Consider the following 24,768-nt stretch of genomic DNA (forward strand, 5'->3'; position numbering starts at 1 on the left):
GGTGTTCACGAACGGACCGAGCTGAGCTTCACCGAGTGATTTGCAGAAACCAGAAACACTTTCTTTGTCGTTTCACTTGCGCACACGAAATGAAACGCGATGCCGTTTCCCCCGGCCCGCAGCAGTGCAACACAAAACACAAATCCAGAAACTACGAGAACTACGAGAGCACATCCAAACTCACAATCACTGTCCAGGGGAACGAACAGGACGACTGTCGGAACCGCCGGTCTGCAGGGGCTAGCAGTTAGCTTAGCCTGCCCCGCTTCCGGGCCCTGTCAGACCGCCCTCGGTGTTTCCGCCTCGGTCGCAGCTCCAGGCGGGGCCGTGGTCCCTGGGCCCACGGGACACAGCAGACCAGGCTCTCCCAGCTGGACCAGCGCCGGCTCTCCCTGGGCCCACAGGACGCAGCAGACCAGGCTCTCCCAGCTGGACCAGCGCCGGCTCTCCCTGGGCCCACAGGACGCAGCAGACCAGGCTCTCCCCGCTGAACCAGCGCCGGCTCTCCCTGGGCCCACAGGACGCAGCAGACCAGGCTCTCCCAGCTGAACTAGCGCCGGCTCTCCCTGGGCCCACAGGACGAAGCAGACCAGGCTCTCCCAGCTGAACCAGCGCCGGCTCTCCCAGCCATCAAACAAAGACGCACTTAGGCGTGGACAAAGACACTGCATGGGCGGTGCTGGGCGGGGCAGGCATAAATGTGAATTCGTGCCGTCTTCCCACACTGGTACTGGGTGAGGCCTCTGCAAACATGAATTTGCGTCGCCATCTTCCTTCTCTCCCCCCCTCCCCCCCCCCGTCTCTCATTGTTTGTGCTCATTGAGTCTCATTTTGCCAGCGTGAGTGGAAGTCCGCAGCGCTCATAGAGACGCCGTGTCTCTGACAGGCGCGTGTTGGGCCGGACAGACGTATAATGAAGCCTCGCCTACGTGGGGTTATCGCCGCGAAGCCGGTTACACACCTGCGTCTGTTCTTATCTACCATCTGCACGAAATGGAGCGTAGCTTTTAGTCATGCCAGGAAGAAGGGGGGGAAAAGAAAAGTGGCTTTACGAGGTTTCCATGACCCAGTCACAACCGTCTGTCCGCCTGTCTTTCTAGCTGACTCTCCCCCTTTTCTTATTTCACTTCTCATCCCTCTTTCTCTCTTTTTGTCCCTCAGGTCCAAGTCCCTCAGGTCCAAGTCCCAAGGGTTTGACCGTGTTTTCAGAGTACAGCTCCTTCAAGTTTCCTCCAGCCAAAGCGAATGGCAACTACAGCTGCGGCACCTCCAACAAGACAGCCTTCAACGGAGCAGTAGGTATCACGCTCCTCGGACGGTCATGTGGCGGATGTCATGTGGCAGATGTCATGTGACAGATGTCATGTGACTGATGTCATGTGGCAGATGTCATGTGACGGATGTCATGTGACTGATGTCATGTGACTGATACACGCCACACAAACCTCGCTGCTCTCAGACTTTACGTCAAACCTTGTAATGTTGTCGTGTCGGTGCGTTGTTGGAAATGAGCTGAAGTCCATTCGGAGGACTTCACGGGGGCGGCCCGGTGGCCCAGTGGTTAGCGCTGTTGCCTCACAGCAAGACGGTCCTGGGTTCGAACCTCAGGCCGTCCCAGGTCCTTTCTGTGTGGAGTTTGCGTGTTCTGCCTGTGTCTGTGTGGGTTTCCTCCGGGTGCTCCGGTTTCCTCCCACCATCAGAAAGGCATGCATGTTAGGGTTAGCACTCCTGCCTGTGCCCCTGAGCAAGGCAGTGGAGAGAAGAACTGGAGTTGGTCCCCGGGCGCTGCACAGTGGCTCACTGCTCGTATACAACAGGATGGGTTAAATGCAGAGAACATAAAGTCTTCTATTCTGTTCTATTCTATTCTAGTCTTAGCAGCATTTGCTATCAAATAATATTAAATTATCATGTTGCCAGATTAATATTTAACGTATTTACTGCCATACGTTCAGCCCTCCTCACAAGTACTCCTTGCCGTTCATGCTATGATGAATTTATTTACCTTTGGCCATTTATTGTGCTTATGCAAACAGCAGTATCCAAAGTGTGTGTGTGTGTGTGTGTGTGTGTGTGTGTGTGTGTGTGCGTGCATACAGCCTCGTATATCTTGTCACATCAACAGTTTAAAATGGCATCCTCCTCGTAGCAGTGTGATGTGTGCTAGCTTGTTGGGGTGGATACGTCTCCTATAGAAGCTCTAGGCTTTTCTTTTTCCGGAGAATTCCATCAATTCAGTGTGAAAACCAAATCAGGGGTTTTCCGCGGTTCTACCTAGTGCCTGATTTTTTTTTTGTTTTTTTTTTTTGGAGGGGGTGTTGTATGAAAATATGACAAGAATGTTTGGGTTTGCTGTTGAATTGGTTGAATGGTGGAAAACAGTTGAGGTAATTGTGGAATAAATAAACCACCGAGGTTGTTTTAGTTTAAGGCAATAGGCCCTTTACATTTACACCCTGGAATGCAGGAATATTCTTTTACTTGCAGTCTGAGGTGAGGTCAGTCCAGTAAAAAATACTGGAGTCATACTTGTTCCTCAAATAGGTATGACTGATTTCCCTGGTGCATTCCTGTGTGTGTGTGTGTGTGTGTGTGTGTGTGTACACAGTTCGGGGTTGGGCTGGTTAACCTGACCTGACAGTGGACTGAGGCATGTCGTGACAGTCTGATGAGTTTTTGCTGATTGTTTCACAACTCGTCATCTCATTACTTCATGTACTCCTACATCCTCCCATGTTAGTAGTTACTTCATGTACTCCTACGTCCTCCCATGTTAGTAGTTACTTCATGTACTCCTACATCCTCCCATGTTAGTAGTTACTTCATGTACTCCTACGTCCTCCCATGTTAGTAGTTACTTCATGTATTTCTACGTCCTCCCATGTTAGTAGTTACTTCATGTATTCCTACGTCCTCCCATGTTAGTAGTTACTTCATGTATTCCTACGTCCTCCCATGTTAGTAGTTACTTCATGTATTCCTATGTCCTCCCATGTTAGTAGTTACTTCATGTATTCCTACATCCTCCCATGTTAGTAGTTACTTCATGTATTCCTACGTCCTCCCATGTTAGTAGTTACTTCATGTATTCCTACATCCTCCCATGTTAGTAGTTACTTCATGTATTCCTACGTCCTCCCATGTTAGTAGTTACTTTGTGTATTCCTACATCCTCCCATGTTAGTAGTTACTTAATGTATTTCTACGTCCTCCCATGTTAGTAGTTACTTCATGTACTCCTACGTCCTCCCATGTTAGTAGTTACTTCATGTATTTCTACGTCCTCCCATGTTAGTAGTTACTTCATGTATTCCTACATCCTCCCATGTTAGTAGTTACTTCATGTATTCCTACGTCCTCCCATGTTAGTAGTTACTTCGTGTATTCCTACATCCTCCCATGTTAGTAGTTACTTAATGTATTTCTACGTCCTCCCATGTTAGTAGTTACTTCATGTATTTCTACGTCCTCCCATGTTAGTAGTTACTTCATGTACTCCTACGTCCTCCCATGTTAGTAGTTACTTCATGTATTCCTACGTCCTCCCATGTTAGTAGTTACTTCCTGTATTCCTACGTCCTCCCATGTTAGTAGTTACTTCATGTATTCCTACGTCCTCCCATGTTAGTAGTTACTTCCTGTATTTCTACGTCCTCCCATGTTAGTAGTTACTTCATGTATTTCTACGTCCTCCCATGTTAGTAGTTACTTCATGTATTCCTACGTCCTCCCATGTTAGTAGTTACTTCATGTATTTCTACGTCCTCCCATGTTAGTAGTTACTTCATGTATTCCTACGTCCTCCCATGTTAGTAGTTACTTCCTGTATTTCTACGTCCTCCCATGTTAGTAGTTACTTCATGTATTTCTACATCCTCCCATGTTAGTAGTTACTTCATGTATTCCTACGTCCTCCCATGTTAGTAGTTACTTCATGTATTTCTACGTCCTCCCATGTTAGTAGTTACTTCATGTATTCCTACGTCCCCCCATGTTAGTAGTTACTTCATGTAATCCTACGTCCCCCCATGTTAGTAGTTACTTCATGTATTTCTACGTCCCCCCATGTTAGTAGTTACTTCCTGTATTTCTACGTCCTCCCATGTTAGTAGTTACTTCATGTATTCCTACGTCCTCCCATGTTAGTAGTTACTTCATGTATTCCTACGTCCTCCCATGTTAGTAGTTACTTCATGTACTCCTACGTCCTCCCATGTTAGTAGTTACTTCATGTATTCCTACATCCTCCCATGTTAGTAGTTACTTCATGTATTCCTATGTCCTCCCATGTTAGTAGTTACTTCATGTATTCCTACGTCCTCCCATGTTAGTAGTTACTTCATGTATTCCTACGTCCTCCCATGTTAGTAGTTACTTCCTGTATTCCTACATCCTCCCATGTTAGTAGTTACTTCATGTAATCATACGTCCTCCCATGTTAGTAGTTACTTCATGTATTCCTACGTCCTCCCATGTTAAGTAGTTACTTCATGTATTCCTACGTCCTCCCATGTTAGTAGTTACTTTATGTATTCCTACGTCCTCCCATGTTAGTAGTTACTTAATGTATTCCTACGTCCTCCCATGTAAGTAGTTACTTCATGTATTCCTACATCCTCCCATGTTAGTAGTTACTTCATGTATTCCTACGTCCTCCCATGTTAGTAGTTACTTAATGTATTCCTATGTCCTCCCATGTTAGTAGTTACTTCATGTATTCCTACGTCCTCCCATGTTAGTAGTTACTTCATGTATTCCTACATCCTCCCATGTTAGTAGTTACTTCATGTATTCCTACGTCCTCCCATGTTAGTAGTTACTTCATGTATTCCTACGTCCTCCCATGTTAGTAGTTACTTCATGTATTCCTACGTCCTCCCATGTTAGTAGTTACTTCATGTATTTCTACGTCCTCCCATGTTAGTAGTTACCTCATGTACTCCTATGTCCTCCCATGTTAGTAGTTACTTCATGTATTTCTACGTCCTCCCATGTTAGTAGTTACTTCATGTATTCCTACGTCCTCCCATGTTAGTAGTTACTTTATGTATTCCTACGTCCTCCCATGTTAGTAGTTACTTCATGTATTCCTACGTCCTCCCATGTTAGTAGTTACTTCATGTATTCCTACGTCCTCCCATGTTAGTAGTTACTTCATGTATTCCTACGTCCTCCCATGTTAGTAGTTACTTCCTGTATTTCTACGTCCTCCCATGTTAGTAGTTACTTCATGTATTCCTACGTCCTCCCATGTTAGTAGTTACTTCATGTATTCCTACGTCCTCCCATATTAGTTACTTCATGTATTCCTACGTCCTCCCATGTTAGTAGTTACTTCATGTATTCCTACGTCCTCCCATGTTAGTAGTTACTTCATGTATTCCTACGTCCTCCCATGTTAGTAGTTACTTCATGTATTCCTACGTCCTCCCATGTTAGTAGTTACTTCATGTAATTCTACATCCTCCCATGTTAGTAGTTACTTTGTGTATTCCTACGTCCTCCCATGTTAGTAGTTACTTCATGTATTTCTACGTCATCCCATGTTAGTAGTTACTTTATGTATTCCTACGTCCTCCCATGTTAGTAGTTACTTTATGTATTCCTACGTCCTCCCATGTTAGTAGTTACTTTATGTATTCCTACGTCCTCCCATGTTAGTAGGTTCTCTTCGGGAATGCAGTAGTGTTATGGCTCAGATTGTTATTGCTATGTGGTTACGGACAGTCAATATCAATACTTCTACCATGGCCTGGGAAATGACTCAGATCAGATGGACGCATGCCTAGAACGGCCTTATGAACAAAAATATACCAATGATGAGGTCTGCAAGAGAACGAGGCAGGCTGACAAACCCAAGTATTTAAGGTGCAGTCGTGACTGGGGGACTTCATAGTTAGTAATAAACCTCACGGTCCATAATACACAGCATATGAAAGCTGAGAGCAGGCTTTTACAAATCACCACCACAGTCAAACAGCATAAAAGGTGCAAGCCTCAAAGGAAAGAAACAAGACTTCTGAATCGAATAAAAACCCAATTGAAACTTCTATTTTCTATTTAAGATGCTGAGTGTGTTGCCTAAAGGAAAAAGAGCTATCGTGTAAGATTCCCAAATCTGTTGGTCCTCTAAAGCAGTGTTTCTCAACCGGGGGTCCGCGGACCCCTAGTGGTCCCTGGTGTAATTGCAAAGGGGTCCGTGAAAATAAAATATCTTCAAAAAAAAGATCCTATGACATTTATAGAAATAGGATTATTTTACTCAAATGTGACTGAGACCTTTATCTACCTAAACTATAAAGGGTAACAGGACTTTTTTCTCTAATTACATCTGTTTCACAAGTGTAATTTATTGTATTTTAATAAGAGATCTCGCTCCCGTTTGCATTGTTAAAAGTTACTGCATAAACATTCTGTTGTTACATATATCTGAAAGTTACTGAATACATATTCTGTTTTGTTACATATATCTGAAAGTTACTGAATACATATTCTGTTTTGTTACATATATCTGAAAGTTACTGCATAAGAATTCTGTTTTGTTAACTATATCTAAGTTACAACTGAAAGCTCTTATTTTTGCCCCAAAGAGTGAATAAATGCTATAATGCCATTTAAAATGCAGTTTCTACTGTTTCTATCAAATTGCAACCCCCCTCCCCCAAGATCAGGTGGAGGGGTCCTCAGGGTAGATCAAAAATACACAGGGGGTCCAGGACCCCAAAAAGGTTGAGAACCACTGCTCTAAAGTAACAGTCAGTTGATTTAAAGGGATAGTTCAGTTTCCAGTGTTTTTACCATGTGTCCTACTTACACAGAGTCAGACAAACTCATGGATTCTTTAATGCCTGCGTGTGCAGTTTGAAGGTACACTGAACAGTGAGCTTAGCCTAGCCTAGCTTAGTTCACTTGCTGGATGTTTGCCAAGATCATTAGCGTCTCCTCTCAAAAGAAGGGAAATTCACCTTCTCCATGTACATGGTGGATAATCAGCCTCAGAGAAGGTGTAATTCCTTTCTTATGAGATGAGCTTCTAATGGACATCCTGCAATCGAGCTAAACCAAGCTAAACTCACTGTACGACGTACCTTCACACTGCACACACTGACATAGAAAATATATCTACGGGTTTGTCTGACTGTGTAAATAGGACACATAGTAAAAACCCCAGAAACTGGACCATCCCTTTAATGTTCGTTCCCTCCCATCTGTAAACGCCATGTCTTATTGGCATTCAGGACAAGCTTCAGTTGACATGGGACTTGGGATTCTCAAAAACTCTGGGATCTGCAGCACAACAGTAAATGATAGGGTCATCAGCGTATAAATGAAGTTTTGCATTTGACACGTTGTGATCCAGATGATGATCGTGTAATAAAAGGACACGTTGTTGTGCATGATGTCCAAGTTAACTGTTGAAGAATTTAGAAAGAAAGAGAGGCGAGTAGGTGAGTATGTGGTTCGCTCCCCCTTCTATTGACCCTGTCAGACAGGAAGTCGAGAGGGAGAAAGCTCCTGGATGAATCGGATCCCAGAGCAGCACAGATAAACGCACAGTTACGAAGCTGGCTGACAAAACCCTTCAACTATTCCTGAACAGCGAAGTAATTCCACCATGCTAATTATACTGTGTGTGTTACACAACAAATGGTTTCGATTCAAACAATCTGGAACGCCAACGAGGCTCTCGAACCATGCTTATCTTTTCCATTAAGTAGAGACAGGGATGATGCCGGGTGATACTTCAGCTTATCTGGTAAAAAAAAAATAGTGAACTTCATAGTTTTCACTTGTTTTACATAAATGTTAATATCGATATATATACACACAAACACACACACACAAACATAACTATAATTGTGACTGTAAAAACACACTCTTAAAAATATAACATTTCAAACTGTGCATAGTTCATAAAGTCATTGTATACTTCAGGATTTGATTTGGGAATGACATTTTGTACGGCACTGTTGTACTCATACAAGACCACACTACAATGTTATTATTCAGTTGTGTTGCTTTTAGCCGTACACAGTGACAACCTCTACTCGGTAAAACTGAACAGAAACATAAAGTGGTCTTGTTGGCGTCATTTTCGTGTAGCAGAAAAGGAGCAGCGCCTGGTGTATTCTGACCTGTTTGTGTTTGCTCTGCGCTGTTTGCCTTGGCTCAACTGAATTTGCATCCCTCCCTCCCTCCCTCCCTCCCTCCCTCCCTCCCTCCCTCCCTCCCTCCCCGTGTTTGCTCTCCGCCGTGAGCGAAGCACAGATGGATGAGCAGATGTGAATGCTTGCGTTGTCTGGGAAGGAAAAGGCCGCTTGCTGTCAGGCTTCATTAAAACAGCTGTTAAATCCGTTTGCAGTTGATTTTTTTTTTGTGGCTCACACTGAGCGAGCCGTCTGCTTCGAATCAGGAAACACCATCCGCACAAACAGAGGGATCACCCCCCCCCCACACACACACACACACACACACACACACAATATGAACACAACGTAGGAACAAGTACAGTGGATGTTCACGCATTACTCTGTGTGTGTGTGGGTGTGTGTGTGTGTGTGTGCGCACCAGGTTTTTCCATCCTAATGGGGACCCCATTAGGATGGAAAAACTTGAAACCACCTACCTTGTGGGGACATTTTATGGGTCCCCATGAGGAAGAGGGTCTATTTTAGGGTTAGGTCTTGGTTTAGGTCTAAGGTTAGAATTAGGACTAGCTTAAAGTTAACGGTTAAGGTTAGACATGTAGTTATGATGGGTAAGGTTAAGGGCTAGGGGATGAATGTAGTCAATGAGGGGTCCCCACAAGTATAGGGTGACATGGTGTGTGTGTGGGTGTGTTTACCCATATCTGGTCTGTTTTTTTAACAAATTCCACACAGTTTATAAAACCTGTTCTCTGGTCCCATCATGTCATGGTTTACTGGGAGGTATCATAAGTGGACTGTAGTATTGTAATATTGTCCTACACTGTAAATTCTGCAAGTTAAGTCTACTTAACTTGTGTCAAACCGTGGCGGTGGAGGATAATTCCTGGAGGAGGCTTGAGAAGTTGCTCAAAGAGGAGCTCAACTTGTTTGCCTAAATTGTGTCAAGTTATGTGAAGTGATTTTATATGAAATGATGTCACATAACTTGACACAATTAAGTTCGTTTACTTACTTTTCCCAAGTGTAATCGGCTTCCTAACCCCTCCCCCCCCCTTTCTCCCCAATTGTACTTGGCCAGTTACCCCACTCTTCCGAGCCGTCCCGGTTGCTGCTCCACCCCCTCTGCAGACTACCACATGCCTCCTCCCATACATGTGGAGTCGCCAGCCGCTTCTTATCACCTGACAGTGACGAGTTTCACCAGGGGGACGTAGCGCGTGGGGGGATCACGCTATTTCCCCCAGTTCCCCCTCCCCCCTGAGCAGGCGCCCTGACCAGAGGAGGCGCTAGTGCGGCGACCAGGACACATACCCACATCCGGCTTCCCACCCGCAGACACGGCCAGTTGTGTCTGTAGGGACGCCCAACCAAACCGGAGGCAACGCGGGGATTCGAACCTGTAATCCCCGTGTTGGTAGGCAACGGAATAGACCGCTACGCTACCCGGACGCCCCCTCATTTTTTTAAGTAGACTTAACGTTTAGAATTTACAGTGTATTTGGGCTGAAACGGGAAGATGTTTTTACCGTCTCACACCAGCTAAGAAAAGGTTCCCTTGCTTCTTCCAGGAAAGAGCGAGAGTAGGTTCACAGGAGTCAGGAGCACCAGGAGGTTTTGGATGTGACAAATCAACAGAGGGTTGCCAGGTCTGTCGTTTTACTTGAGCGACGTCAACTCATTTGGCCTCTGCAGAAGCAAGGCATGAATGGGGTGTGTCTCAAACACATAAATCTCTCTATCCCTTTATCTCTCATCTCTCTCATCTCTCTCGCTTACTCTCTCTCTCACACACGCACAGAAAGCAAGATAAAGGCCTCCACTCGCGGCTGTATATCCAGGAAACAGAAAAAATGGCACCTGAAAGTAAAAATTGAATCCATAACAACAGTTTTTATTTTGTTATCAAACCACAACGAAAAGTCAACAGTTAGTAGCACTGGCATGAGTCAGACAGGTTTAGTGAGTGCAGTCCCTGACTTGTCCCGGCAAACAGAAAGCTCCTCTTTGACAAACTTCTCAATCCCCCACCAGGAATTGTCTTACACCACCACAGTTTGAGCTATTCCAACAAATAGCTGCTATCATGTTACCTGGGCTGTGACGAGGTGGTCAGATTGTATTTTGTGTGTGTGTGTGTGTGTGTGTGAGGAAGAGAGAAGAGACTGGCTTTTATCTGAGGTCAAATTCTTCTAGCTGGGTTTACTGGAGGCGGTTTCTTGGAGAATGAGTCTAATGCGGAGCAGCTCGCTTACTTTCTCTGTCCTAGTTTGGTGGTCTAGATCAGGGCGTGTGTGTGTTGTTTTAGGTTGTGGTCTTTTTGCTTCTTTCATTTTGTCACTTCAGACTTGGTTCAAGATTGAAAATCGAAACTAGATCGACACCTGGAATGTTTTGTGTGTTGCACATGAAGTGAGTAATCACCATGTAGTAATAATAATAATAATGGGCGGGACGGTGGTGCAGTGGTTAGCGCGGTCGCCTCACAGCAAGAAGGTCCTGGGTTCGAACCCAAGGGTTGTCCAACCTTGGGGGTGGTCCCGGGTCGTCCTCTGTGTGGAGTTTGCATGTTCTCCCCGTGTCTGCGTGGGGTTCCTCCGGGGGCTCCGGTTTCCTCCCGCAGTCCAAAGACATGTAGGTCAGGTGAATCGGCCGTACTAAATTGTCCCTAGGTGTGTGTGTGTGTGTTGGTCCTGTGATGGACTGGCAGCCGGTCCAGGGTGTCTCCCCGTCTGCCGCCCAGTGATTGCTGGGATAGGTGCCGGCATCCCCACGACCCCGATTGGGATAAGCGGCTTGGATAATGGATGGATGGGTAATAATAATGATGACGATAATGATGACAACGATAATAATATATTTTATTTATACAATGCTTTTCAAACCACTCAGATGCTTTACATATGATAAAATAACCATAAAAGCAACACACCAAAAGCATAAAGCACACAACATTAATCACACATTACAAGCTTACACTTGAGGTGAGTTTTGATGAATGATGTGAACGTGGACAGATCGGTGCAGTCTCTGATGTGTTTGGGGAGGGAGTTCCAGAGGGAGGGGGCAGCTATGGAGAAGACTCTGTCGCCCCAGGTTCTATGCTTGGTCCTGTATGGTGGAGACAGGAGGTTGGCATTGGAGGAGTGAAGGCTGTGGGGAGGAGTATGGTAGTGGAGCAGGTCAGTGAGGTAGAAGGCGGCCTGGTTATGAAGGGCTTTGTGTGTGAGGAGAAGGACTTAGAATTGGATCCGTTGTGAGACAGGGAGCCTGTGGAGGTTCTGGATTACATGGGAACCGGGGTGGGTGAGCAGGCGAGCAGCAGAGTTCTGAGAAATAGTGGAGTTTGTTTAGGACTTTGGATGATGAGCCGTAAAGAATGCTGTTGCAGTAGCCAATTCTGGATGTGAAGGAGGCGTGGGTCAAGGTTTCAGCAGCAGAGAAGGAGTGATTGGCAGAGACGAGCTGTGTTTTTTAGATGGAAAAGCCCGTTCTGGTGATTTGATCGACGTGGTGTTCCAAGGAGCGCTGCTGTTGAAAATGATTCCAAGGTTGTGGATGTTGAGTTGTCGATGGTGAGGCAGAAGTTGTGCGTGGTTTGGGTAAGGGATTTGGGACCAGTATTGATCATGTGAGATTTATCACAGTTCAGTTTGAGGAAGTTGGCTTGCATCCATGATTTGATTTAAGAGAGGAGTGAGTTGTAGTGGTGATGGATTTAGTGGAGATGTAGACCTGGACGTCATCTGCATAGCAGTGCAGGTGGAGACCATGATGATGTATGATGTTACCAAGGGGGAGCATGTAAAGGATGAACAGGGGAGGACCAAGCACCGAAACATGTGGGATGTCTTGGGACAGAGGAGCAGTGAAGGAGGTGCAGTTTTTGATGCTGATGAACTGTTGTCTGTTTGTGAGATATGACTTTAGCCAGGAGAGGGCAGTACCGGTGATGATGAGGGAGGATTCAAGGTGGGAGAGAAGACTGGTGTGGTTGATGATGTCAAAAGTTGCAGTGAGGTCGAGGAGGATAATGCTGAGGTGGCCAGAGTCTGAGGTTAGGAGGAGGTCATTGGTGACTTTGAGGAGGGCTCTTTCTGTGCTGTGAGTGGATTGAAATGGTTCCAACAGGTCAGTGGAGATGAGGTGAGCTTTGAGTTGGGAGATGACAACACGTTTCAGTATTTTTGGCAGAAAGGGGAGATGGGCCAGAAATTGCTTGTGATATCATGGTTGAGTCCTGGTTTTTTGAGGGTTGGGGGGGGGGCAGAAGCCAATTTAAGTGTATGGGGGACTGAGCCAGAGCTGAAGGAGGAGTTACTGATTTTTGTGATGAGTGAAGAGATAGCTAGGAGACAAGTCCTGAACAAGACTGGATGGGATGGGATCCAGAGCACAAGTGGTGCTTCTCTTTCCTACCATAAGGTTGGACAGCTCCATTGGGGACACAGAGGAGCCCTTTGACGGGGGCTGAGTGGTAAAGGCGGGGGCGGGGGGAGGTGGAGAGGGTGGGGGAAGTGGTCAAGATGCTGTAGATGGTGTCAATTTTAGATTGGAAAAAATGAAAGGGAAGCGTTGCACTTGCTAACTGAAGGTATTGTCAGTGGGTCTGAGAAGTTTGTTTATTGTGGGAAAGAGAGCCTTGGGGTTGGTAGGGCCAGAGTGTATAGGTGTGAGTAGTAGGTGGACCGGGCTGTGATGAGAGCGTCTTTGAAGGTAGACTGTGTAGGCTTGGAGATGCACTGTTCATTTGATGGCGTTCAGGAGTACGCAATGTTGTGTTTCTGTTCGGCCTAGTTTGACCACAGACAATAAGCTATTGTAGCCTGTTGAGACAACATCCTAAAAACAGGGCTTATGGCTGGTCATTAACATTTTCATGAGATGAAAAGCCACTGTGTTTCTGAACCTCTGTTTGACAGGAAAGGGCTCTTCCTGACATTCTGCCCTGCTTCATTTTCCAGGTTAACGTACACAAAAGCCGTTCTCTGTCCAGTAAAACTATGGGACGGAAACTTGTGAGCACCTCCAGTCAATGGGACCAGCGCTTCAACACCTCCACCTGGCCCCAGCCGCCCAATGGGCTGAAGCCCAGTCGCAGCGACCCCGCCCTGGCTCGCTCCTTCACCCTTCCTCCTGCTCCAGCAATGGTGATCAGTTAGTTTTTCAATATTTATTATTAGTAAAACTACTGATTTATCAGTGAGGTTACTACACACTTTGACACAAAATGCTTTCAAGAGCGTCGAGTCCACCGGAGTTATTAACAGACAGATATGACGCTTTTTTCTTAATGTATAGCTATTAAAATGTCAAGTGTAGCATGCCTAAATTGGATTGGTTATACCAACTTTAAGTAGTGATGCACTGATATTGATACTGGTATTGGATATCGGGGGGATACCAGGCTAAAATGGACCCTCAGTATCGGAGATTTTACCCAAGTGATATCAAAAGCCCTGAGAAACATGTCATAAACAAAAGCAAAATGACATGATTTACTGCATTTTTGTTTTTTGGAACAAAAAAAAAACCTGATTCTATCTCAGTTATTTCAGCCAACTGATTTAAGTTCTGCTAACTGGTCTAACTGGTCTGAGTCTGCACTGTTCAGCAAAAATATTGGCTCGGTTTAGTACTCAGTATTGGCAAGTGAATAAAGTGAGATGGTTGCATCACTTACATTAATGTATGCAAAGTGTGCAACATGCAGCTGTATTATGTTGTATGGTTGTAAGACAATATTAAGAAACTCGAGTATCACAATACTATTCACGATATTTTATCGATTGTCAAAAACACTATCGATTCTTAGGATGACGGACGTGTCAGCGTCTCAACTTCATTATGTAGTTTCATCTCTGACCACTAGGTGGCAGGTGCAGTGTTGTAACAGGGCTGACCGACGACAACAGCAGGCGATATAGACACGCTAGCAACGACTCTTATTACTCTGATTTGATGAATATTGAGGCGTTTTTTTATGATTTTTTTTTTACTTTTGACAAAATATCACAATATGTTGAATCGTGAAATTTGTATCGTGACAAAAATCATATCGCCAAATTATTGCCAATGCACAAGCTATGATGCAGGAAAATACAAATGTCAAATTGGGAATCGGTATGAGTATGTGTCAATATTAAATTACTCAGATCAGTTCAGGGGCAAAGAAAAACCTGATCGGGACATCCCTAATTTAAACAGTACTAAATAGCCCTTTCAAATCTCATACCACAGCATGTTCAATATTTGTGTAAATATTAGAAATGGCTGTTTGGTGCCGTGTCAGCATTGTTAAATAACTCCCTTTTCAGACAGCCAAAGGGCAGATGTCACTCAGTCGTACTAACAAGAGCAACAGGTACTCCATGACCAACAGCAGCACTCAGCTGGTCAGCAGCCAGACACCCTTCATCCATCCTCCGTCCACCATGTCGCAGAACAAGAACACCGTAATCGTCACCAAAGTCACCAAGACAGAACAGCCGCAGCCAGCGTGAGTTCCCCTGGTTCTCCATCTTCAAATGAAGCGTATCTTTTACGAACAAAAAACGTCCTCTACAAAATGTATTTTCTACCGCAAATGTTGTCTCCTCCATGTTGTCTCCTCAACCCCATGACCTGTCGTGAAATCTAGTGAAGGAATTTGTCAGAAACTCTGACATCCGTCTCCCTTTATTATAAATTTCTGATTTTTCCCTTTTCTCTCAATTTAGTGGCCAATCAATCCCTATTTTAGTTCAAACCCCTCGTACTACATGCGTTCGCCGACTGCATCTCTCCGGCCGGCAGTCTCGAAGGAGACGCCTCGCCACTTCCGTGACAAGGCGAATCCAGGCCGAACCACTGCTTTTTCCGACACACACAGACGCATTCATGTGACGAACACAAGCCGACTCCGCCGACAGCGCTGCCAATTATTGCTGCTTCATCGAGTCCGGCCATGGTCGGATCTGACGGGACTGGGGCGCGAACCCCGGTCCCCAGTGGGCAACTGCATCGACACAAAGCCGACGCTTAGACTGCTACACCACCGTGGACCCCTACATCTATCTCCATTTTAAACTCTTCATGCATGTAGTCAATAGGGTGACATACTGGACACAGCTCCAGCCTGTCAGCTATTCACGGAGGACGAATCCACAATCCTCTTTCAGTGTAACATGATGGTACAGCAGTCTAAAGTAGTGAATTCAACTGGTTATTTGATAAATTTGCATTGGTTTGTGTTGCTAAATTGTCTCTTAGTGTTTGCTTTGTTGCGTCTCGATGCAGCAGCTCCTGCTGGTAATCTCTTGTTGGCCGTGTTGTAGGAAGTAACGCCGTAGGAAATGGCTGTAAAAAGTACAATTTGTAAAATGCTCATCGTATGATAGCCTACCGAAGAATCATGTTAGCTTTGTCTGAACCATGGAGTGTTGTTTTACACTGGAGGAGGATTGTGGGTTTGTCTTACATTGAAGTGTAGATGACAAGCTGGAGCTGTGTGTATTAAGGAGCGAATTCAGGGTGCAGCCAGGAACCGCCGCAGCCGGGAAGCGAACCAGGGTCTCCCGCACCATGGGCGACTACATTAACCAGTCAACCAAAGGATCCAACCCCTTAGCCAAGGGCTAGCGAGTCTAGTCATCTGTGGTCGTTACACTACCCCCCCCCCTTCAGGAAGCGCGGCCCCACGCCTCAGCATATCAGCTCCCTCATGCCTCTGGGCGCACGCGCTTCCAATGGCCTCACCATCCCACTTCTGACACCAATGTAGCGAATTCGGGGGGCAGCCGAAAACTGCCGCCGCAGCCGGGGAGTGAACCCGGGTTGCCCACACTACGGGCAGCTGCGCTAACCAGTCAACTAAAGGGTCCGACCCGTTAGCCAAGGGCTAGCGAGTCTAATCATCCGTGGTCGTTACAGTACGAAGAAAAGGATGGATGACGGAGGAAAGGAAACCTACCTATGGACTACATGAGCCGTGAGTGTAAAATAGAGTTAGACTCCAAAAAAGTTCCTCTGCCTCCATTCACTCCTGTCTGTTTTTCTCTCTGCCGTCCTCCTCTGTCTTCTTGCGGTCTGTCTGCAGTATGAATAACGCGTTGAACATGTCAGACCTCACGCTGAAGGAGGCCGTGGGCTTCCTTTCTCACCCCGACGAGAATTACCAGGTCTGTGGAGCCTGCTTCATCCAGCACGACACCCACAAGGAGGATCAGCCCAAGAAGGAGGTCAGGCCACATGCACATATCCACACACACGCTCAAACAAATGGCTCAAATTCTTCCATGTCCAGACACTCCCATGAAACACAAGCATACATAAATCTCAATTTTTACTGAAATTTTACTAAAAGGGCAGCAGGGTGGCAAAAGGGTGGCACTGTGACGCAGTGGTTGGCGCGGTCGCCTCACAGCAAGAAAGTCCTGGGTTCGAGCCTCGGGGTAGTCCAACCTTGGGGGTCATCCCGGGTCATCCTCTGTGTGGCGTTTGCATGTTCTCCCAGTGTCTGTGTGGGTTTCCTCCCACAGTCCAAAGACATGTAGGTCAGGTGAATCGGCCGTACTAAATTGTCCCTAGGTGTGAATATGTGTGTGTGTGTGTGTGTGTGTCGGCCCTGTGATGGCCTGGCCGCCTGTCCAGGGTGTCTCCCCGCCTGCTGCCCAATGACTGCTGAGATAGGCTCCAGCATCCCCACCACCCTGAGAGTAGGATAAGTGGTTTGGATAATGGATATATATATATATATATATATATATATATATATATATATATATTCTCAAGGACAGTGATGAATCTGTCAATCTATATCTATCTGTATATCTGTCTGTCTTCATGTCTGTGTCTGTTCCGTTTGAATATCTGTTTATCTCTGTCAGTATATCTATGCCGTATCTTTCTATCCATTTTTCTGTCCGTCATATCAGCAGTATCTTGGTACAATTTGATCCTCTTACAATTCTGTCTCGATGTGTAGGCAGATACAGGCAGGTGCACTATGCAAAATGTCTCTCTCTTTTTCACTCCTTCTCCACTTCCTCATTTCCCCGTCATTCCCCACGTTACAGGTCCGGAGCCTCGGGGGTATCCCTGTTCTGGTGATGCTGCTGCGGAGCCCCAACTCCACCGTTAGCCAGAGCGCCTCAGGGGCCCTCAGGAACGTGGTGTTCAAGAACCAGGCCAACAAGCTGGAGGTGCAGCATTGCAGCGGCATCGGCAAGGCCCTGCAGCTGCTGAAGGAGACCGACTCCACCGAGACCCAGAAACATCTCACCGGTAGGACACACGCTCTGTTGTCTTCGGCATATCCCGTGGTGATGAGTTTAATTGAATCTCAACATAAATAAGATTTGGACAGCAGTGTGGGCTAAGGGTTGAAGTTTCTTTCAGAGAAGTCGTCTCACCTGGCCACCATCTTAGAAACGGTGGCGGGCAGTAAATTCTTGACCATTAAGACTGGACCTCTGTCTTTTACAGCGGGGAGTCATAGATAACTCGAGTTCTGAGACATATACTATCATTTGCATTTCATATTTATGAACACTGGTAAATTGTACACAACAGAGTTATAAAACTTGTTCGAAAGGATGCCGTTTTCACAGAAATAGGCGTTTTTTTTTTCACTTTAGCGATGCCTGCACATGTGCTATCCACCACCCGAGGAATCATTAACTAGCATGTAATCTGTGTTAAATAACAGCACTGCGGCTGTGCGAGTCTGAATGTGTGATTGGTACATTTTTTTTAAATATGCAAACAAAGGTGCTTTGATTGACCAGTTTTGCTGAAAGCATGACTTCACAAAGTCTTACATAGTTTAGCTTTTACTAGTGGCTGTTTGGTGTTGTTGCTAAGCAACTACTATCGACACTGTTTTGATGATGTCTCACCACTCCCTGCACACGGGAGGTTGTTTTTCGAAAAAACACTGGTTAATGGAAATAAGGTGTCATTTGCATTTTCTTCCATCGACTTTTCAAAATTTCGCTTAGTATTTGCGATACATTTTGGATGGAAACAGCTAATGGCTTTGAAAAATGCTGTATAAATTATCAATTATTATGCACAATATACATACAGTGACACTGCATATACTTTGCAAACCACTTTTTTTACATTTTTTTTACTATATTATTTTAAAATATTTAAATTTAATTTAATTAAGTATTAAATTTAAGTAATTTAAATATCAAAATATTTAAAATACATTTTAAAAAATGTATGCACTTTGTATAACCAAAGTGAGAGCTGTGTCCGTATTCTCGGCACAAAGTCAAACACATTTTCAGTGGGTGTTAGACTCCGCCAAGGTTGTCCCTTGTCTCCAATTCTGTTTTTGATATTCATGGACAGGATCTCAAGGTGCAGCCAAGGTGAGGAGTATGTCCATTTTAGGAACCTCAGAATTGCATCTCTGCTCTTCACAGATGATGTGGTTTTGTTGGCTTCATCCGAACGCAACCTCCAGCGTGCACTGGGGCGGTTTGCAGCTGAGTGTGAAATGGCAGGGATAAGAGTCGGTACCTCCAAGTCTGAGGCCATGGTTCTCTACCAAAAAGTGGTGGATTGCTCCCTCCGGGTTGGGGATGAGTTGTTGCCTCAAGTGAAGGAGTTCAAATATCTCGGAGTCTTGTTCACAAGTGAGGGTAGGATGGAGTGGGATACTGACAGGCAGATTGGTGCAAAATCAGCCGTAATGCGGACGTTGTACCGGACCGTTGTGGTGAAGAGAGAGCTGAGCCGGAAGGCAAAGCTCTCAATTTACCAGTCAGTCTTCTTTCCAACCCTCACCTATGGTCATGAGCTTTGGGTAGTGACCAAATGGGTGAGATCATGGATACAAGTGGCTGAAATGAGTTTCCTCCGTAGGGTGTCTGGGCTCAGCCTTAGAGATAGGGTGAGGAGCTCAGACATCCAGAGGGAGCTCGGAGTAGAGCCACTGCTCCTTTGGGTCGAAAGGAGCAGTTGAGGTGGTTAGGGCATCTGATTAGGATGCCTCCTGGGCGCCTTCCTTTGGAGGTTTTCCAGGACGTCCAACTGGGAGGAGACACCGGGGTAGACCCAGAACTCGCTGGAGGGACTACATGTCCAATCTGAGCTGGGAACGCCTTGGGATCCCCCAGGAGGAGCTGGAGGGCGTTGCTGGGGAGAGGGATGTCTGGAGTGCCTTACTTAGCTTGCAGCCACTGTGACCCGACCCCGGAGAAGCGACTGATGATGAATGAATGAAGGAAACTGCATGAGCACTCTCAGGATTACCATGTTGCACCCTACTTGTCAACACAGATAAACATGCACACATACACGGAAATATACCATGCCTCTCACTCTGTCTGTCTGTGCAGGTTTGCTGTGGAACTTGTCTTCAGCTGATGAGCTGAAGGGAGAGATGATAGCGACGGCCCTTCCGGTTCTGACGGAAAGCGTGGTGATGCCATTCACCTGCTGGTCAGACAACAGCGCCATCAACAACATCCACCCTGATGTATTCTACAGCACCACCGGGTGCCTGCGGTGAGAGAGGGTGTCACTTTTTTCACAATGCTGTTCTATTTATGATGACAATGGTCTATACCTTTACTAGATGGCAGCGTGAGCAGAGTCCATCGACGCTTTAGTAGGAAGTTCTCCGTAATCTTACTTTTGTGTATTTCACTGTGTATTAGTGCGTGTTGGTTTACCTGTACCAATATACCTGTGTGTGTGTGTGTGTGTGTGTGTGTGTGTGTGTGTGTGTGTGTGTGTGTGCATGCATGCATGCATGCATGCAGAAACCTGAGCTGTGCTGGGCAGAATGAGAGGCAGGCCATGAGAGAGTGTCGAGGCCTCATCGACTCACTCATGATCTATGTTCAATCCTGCGTGGCGGAGGATAATCCAGATGACAAGGTGAATGCCAACTGCGGGATGCTTTTGTTTGTTTTGTTTTTTCTATGCCCTACCCAAACATTGTAAGGGTTATGCAACGTTTGGATCTTCTTTGTACAGGGAATCAAACAAATGGGGAGACAAATGAGAAAGCGTCCTAGACTAGACGTCTGTGGCGCCTATCGTTTGTGTTCCTGTTTGGTGACGGTGTGTACAAGCCAAACCAAACTCACACTGAACCCTGTTCGGCAAGTTTCTGCTCCTGCATTGTGGTGACTCCACTGACCTAGTTCACAGCATTCCTTTCACACACTGAACTATCTATCTAACTATCTATGTATCTGTCTGTCTGTTAGGACACCAGTATGTCTGTCTGTCTGTCTTCTTTTTTTTTACCCCTTTTTCTCCCCAATTGTATCCGGCCAATTAGCCCACTCTTCTGAGTCATCCCGGTTGCTGCTCCACCCCCTCTGCCGATCCGGGGAGGGCTGCAGACTACCACATGCCTCCTCTGATACATGTGGAGTCACCCGCCGCTTCTTTTCACCTGACACTGAGGAGTTTCACCAGGGGGGGGAAGTAGCGCATGGGAGGATCACGCTGTTCCCCCCAGTTCCCCCTCCCCCCTGAACAGGCGCCCCGACCGACCAGGACACATACCCACATCCGGCTTTCCACCCGCAGACAGGGCCAATTGTTTCTGTAGGGACGCCTGACCAAGCCGGAGGTAACACAGGGGTTCGAACTAGTGATCTCCGTGTTGCTAGGCAATGGAATAGACCACCACACCACCAGTATTTATTTATTTGTCTGTCTGTCTGTCATACCACCAGTATGTCTGTCTTTCTGTCAGACCACCAGTATGTCTGTCTTTCAGTCTGTCATGACACCAGTATTTCTGTCTGTCTGTCTGTCTGTCATGCCACCAGTATGTCTGTCTTTCTGTCATACCACCAGTATGTCTGTCTTTCTGTCATACCACCAGTATGTCTGTCTGTCTGTCATTCCACCAGTATTTATTTATTTGTCTGTCTGTCTGTCATGCCACCAGTATGTCTGTCTTTCTGTCATACCACCAGTATGTCTGTCTGTCTGTCATTTCACCAGTATTTCTGTCTGTCTGTCTGTCATGCCACCAATATGTCTGTCTGTCATGCCACCAATATGTCTGTCTGTCATGACACCAGTATGTCTGTCTTTCAGTCTGTCATGACACCAGTATTTCTGTATGTCTGTCATGCTACCAGTATCTTTGTACGGTTGAATTCTCTGTATTGTGTTTGTGACAGATTGGGATTGGTTTCTGTTGGTGTGAATATAAGACGTGTCAGTGTGAGTAGAATATAAGACGTGTCAGTGTGAGTAGAGTGAGTTGAATACAAGACATGTCAGTGTGAGTAGGGTGTGAGTTGAATATAAGACGTGTCAGTGTGAGTAGAGTGAGTTGAATACAAGACGTGTCAGTGTGAGTAGAGTGAGTTGAATACAAGACGTGTCAGTGTGAGTAGAGTGAGTTGAATATAAGACGTGTCAGTGTGAGTAGAGTGAGTTGAATATAAGACGTGTCAGTGTGAGTAGAGTGAGTTGAATATAAGACGTGTCACTGTGACTATAAGACGTGTCAGTGTGAGTAGAGTGAGTTGAATACAAGACATGTCAGTGTGAGTAGGGTGTGAGTTGAATATAAGACGTGTCAGTGTGAGTAGAGTGAGTTGAATACAAGACGTGTCAGTGTGAGTAGAGTGAGTTGAATATAAGACGTGTCAGTGTGAGTAGAGTGAGTTGAATATAAGACATGTCAGTGTGAGTAGAGTGAGTTGAATATAAGACGTGTCAGTGTGAGTAGAGTGAGTTGAATATAAGACGTGTCAGTGTTGAGAAGAGTGAGTTGAGTATAAGACGTGTCAGTGTGAGTTGCATATAAGATGTTAGTGTGAGTAGAGTGTGAGTAGAATATAAGACGTGTCACTGTGACTATAAGATCTGTCAGTGTGAATGTAAGACGTGTCACTGTGACTATAAGACGTGTCAGTGTGAGTACAGGCATCCTCACTTCAGTCCTGCAGGTTACAACAGTCAGTTTGTTTCTTCCACTCTCTTCAAATTGTTACACGTGGCACTTTTTTGACAGATGTCACCCAGTGACTGCCAATCAACACATTATCGCTCATGTGGGCATCGCCGGACCATTTTGTTGGGGCTTAAGACTTGAACGTTTTGAGTGTAGCCCCCAATATAATTTTACATGTAAGCCTATGTGAAGCTCAACAACAAACGTAATGTATGTGAATGTGCAATAGTCTTCATAACATAACAACCTGTCAGAATAAATGCAGATCTCCCAGTTTGTGTGTGTGTGTGAAGGAAAATTCAATATTCCAGTTAACTGTTAACATAAATACACTTGTTTTTCTCTAGTCTGGTACTGTAGCATGTCAATCAATACATGTGTGATGATAGCAGCTGTGAAGTATTCTGCCTCTCTCTACTCAAGACTAATACTAATTACTAACAACTACTAATATATTTAAAATCACAACGCATAACTAATCTGGAATGTAAACAACAGCTTTTGAGGTACACATTTCAATTATTCAATGATTAAGACATGTACTTTAAACGTCAATAAGATGCCAGAGTGCATAAAAACGCATCAAAATAGAGCTTGTTTATCAAAAAGGTTTTCAGGGGGAGGACACCCCCCCACACACACACACACACAGACCCCTGCAGAGGTCCGGGTTATACCCTGAATGTCCTCACACCCTGGAAACGCCAACGGCCGGCCCAATGCTGGCTAGAGATCGTACTTACCTTGTGTCAAGAGAGAATTTGGAGTGTGACTGTGGGTGTTGCAAAACAGCTCATGTTGACCCTGGACAGCATGTTGGCACTGCATCACAGCGTTGTAAAGAGCTTTGTTTCTGTTAGCTGTCTTTACTAAATAGTCATTTAAGGAATATTCAGCGTATAATTGAGGAACATCTAGGTCATGACATGGTGAATAGAGTATCAGTGGTGAAGTGGGAGAGAATGAACCGGTGTGATCCACATGAACAGTTATGAAGAATTAAAAAGGTGGGTGGATGAACTCTAAGCTAAGTACTTTCGGCAGTTGAGTCACATGAATGAAAGAAAAGCAAACTGTATACGTCTGGTTGACTAGGCCTTTCTTTGAGGTCCAAAGGACTCTTGCATGAGAGGATTAGGATAGGTCAAGTAAAAACATGTTTATGCATTTAGACTGTTGCGGTCTTCCTCGGAGCAGATTCTTTAAAGCTGCATTAAGAGATATTGCTGAGGGTGAAGCAAGCGTGATAACATAGAAACATGTACAGGATGAAGTTAGCACGTTTTGTCAAACAAGTGTGCAATTCCATTTCCAGAAGAAATAGGCAAACAATCAGTTGAGAAAGCACAAAGCACTTGGTTTTTTCCACTTGGGCCACGGTACAGCCAGGAAGGGTGTGGTGAGGAGCGGCTTTGCTGTGAGAGTCTCTGTAGCACTACCAGCCGCTATCTAGTAAGGATGTCCTGATCCGATCTTAAGGATCGGGGCCGATCCAGGTATTTTTTAAGAGATCGGATCGGATCGAGCAGAAAATAAGTCCGATCTTTTGTTTTATTTTGCGACACCTCCGCTCAGTCCGCTGTCACGCAGCTGTTGTAAACGGGGAGCACAATTTGCGGCAGAATCTGGCATGACCAGGACGCAGCTAAAATGTCTGAAGTGTGGTGTTATTTTAAAATAGAGACTGTAAATAGCCCAACAGCCACTTGCAATTTCACGGGGCGTTTTTTGTAGAGCTGCATACAACACCACTAACTTGATTAGGCACCTAAAAAAAAAAAAACAGGAAACAGAATTTAACGAGTTCACTCAGCTAACCAAGGCGAAGGCTGCACCGAAGCAACTCACACTGGGGGGCACTTTAAAAAAGAGAGGGAAATTTCCTGCCGGCAGCAACAAGGCCAAAAAGATCACTGAAAAACTAGCTGAATTCATCGCTGTGGTAGAAGACAGTGGTTTTCACCGTCTTTTGGAGCTGTTGGAGCCACGTTATGTCCTACCCTCCCAACACTACATGTCATGCACAGCCCTGCCGGAGGTGTACGACAAGGTTCGTGACCACCTACAAGGTCTTTTATCCGATGTGAAGGCTATTGCATTTACTACAGACATTTGGAGTTCGGATGTTAGCCCTATGTCACTGCTTCGCATCAGTGCACACTGGATCGACTCCGCTTTTGAGTTGAAGTCTGCGGTATTGCATGCACATCCGTTTCGCGAGTCTCATACAGCAGAGCATGTCAAACAGGCAACTGAGGAGATGCTGAACATGTGGGAAATAGACAAGCATTTTGTGACTATTTGCACTAAGTGGACTAAGCTATATATTTTAGTTTGTTTACAATTACTTGGCTATTTGGTTAAAGGAACAAATTGAAACCAGTGCTGCACTACAAGTGGACTTGTGATAAGAGGCATATTTATACTGTTTATTTTGAAAATAAATAAAAACCCATTGAGGAACAGCTTGGATGCAGGCGTTTTCTTTCTTAATGCATTGCAGAGCTATTCAAAAATCAATTTTAAAATCAATTTTATTTGTATAGCCCAATATCACAAATTACAAATTTGCTGCAGTGGCCTTAACAGCAAAACAACATCCTGTCCTTAGACCCTCTCATCGGATAAGGAACTGCTCCCTATTCAATTGTCAAGCATATACATTGGATTGGTTATTCTAGGAAAATGGATCGG

General features: G+C 45.4%; 1 protein-coding gene across 1 annotated transcript in view; it reads left to right on the plus strand.

Moving 5' to 3' along the window:
• The window catches only part of LOC130108502 (plakophilin-1), a 39,468-nt gene that overhangs the window by 3,062 nt on the left and 11,638 nt on the right, over positions 1 to 24,768 (plus strand). The window contains exons 2-8 of the mRNA XM_056275460.1: positions 1,162 to 1,295; positions 13,112 to 13,297; positions 14,465 to 14,646; positions 16,225 to 16,366; positions 17,204 to 17,411; positions 19,481 to 19,649; positions 19,907 to 20,024. Coding sequence (XP_056131435.1) covers positions 1,162 to 1,295; positions 13,112 to 13,297; positions 14,465 to 14,646; positions 16,225 to 16,366; positions 17,204 to 17,411; positions 19,481 to 19,649; positions 19,907 to 20,024 — 1,139 coding nt within the window. The remainder of the gene's footprint in view (positions 1 to 1,161; positions 1,296 to 13,111; positions 13,298 to 14,464; positions 14,647 to 16,224; positions 16,367 to 17,203; positions 17,412 to 19,480; positions 19,650 to 19,906; positions 20,025 to 24,768) is intronic.

This window comes from Lampris incognitus, chromosome 2 (genome assembly GCF_029633865.1).
Source record: "Lampris incognitus isolate fLamInc1 chromosome 2, fLamInc1.hap2, whole genome shotgun sequence".
Lineage (NCBI taxonomy): Eukaryota > Metazoa > Chordata > Actinopteri > Lampriformes > Lampridae > Lampris > Lampris incognitus.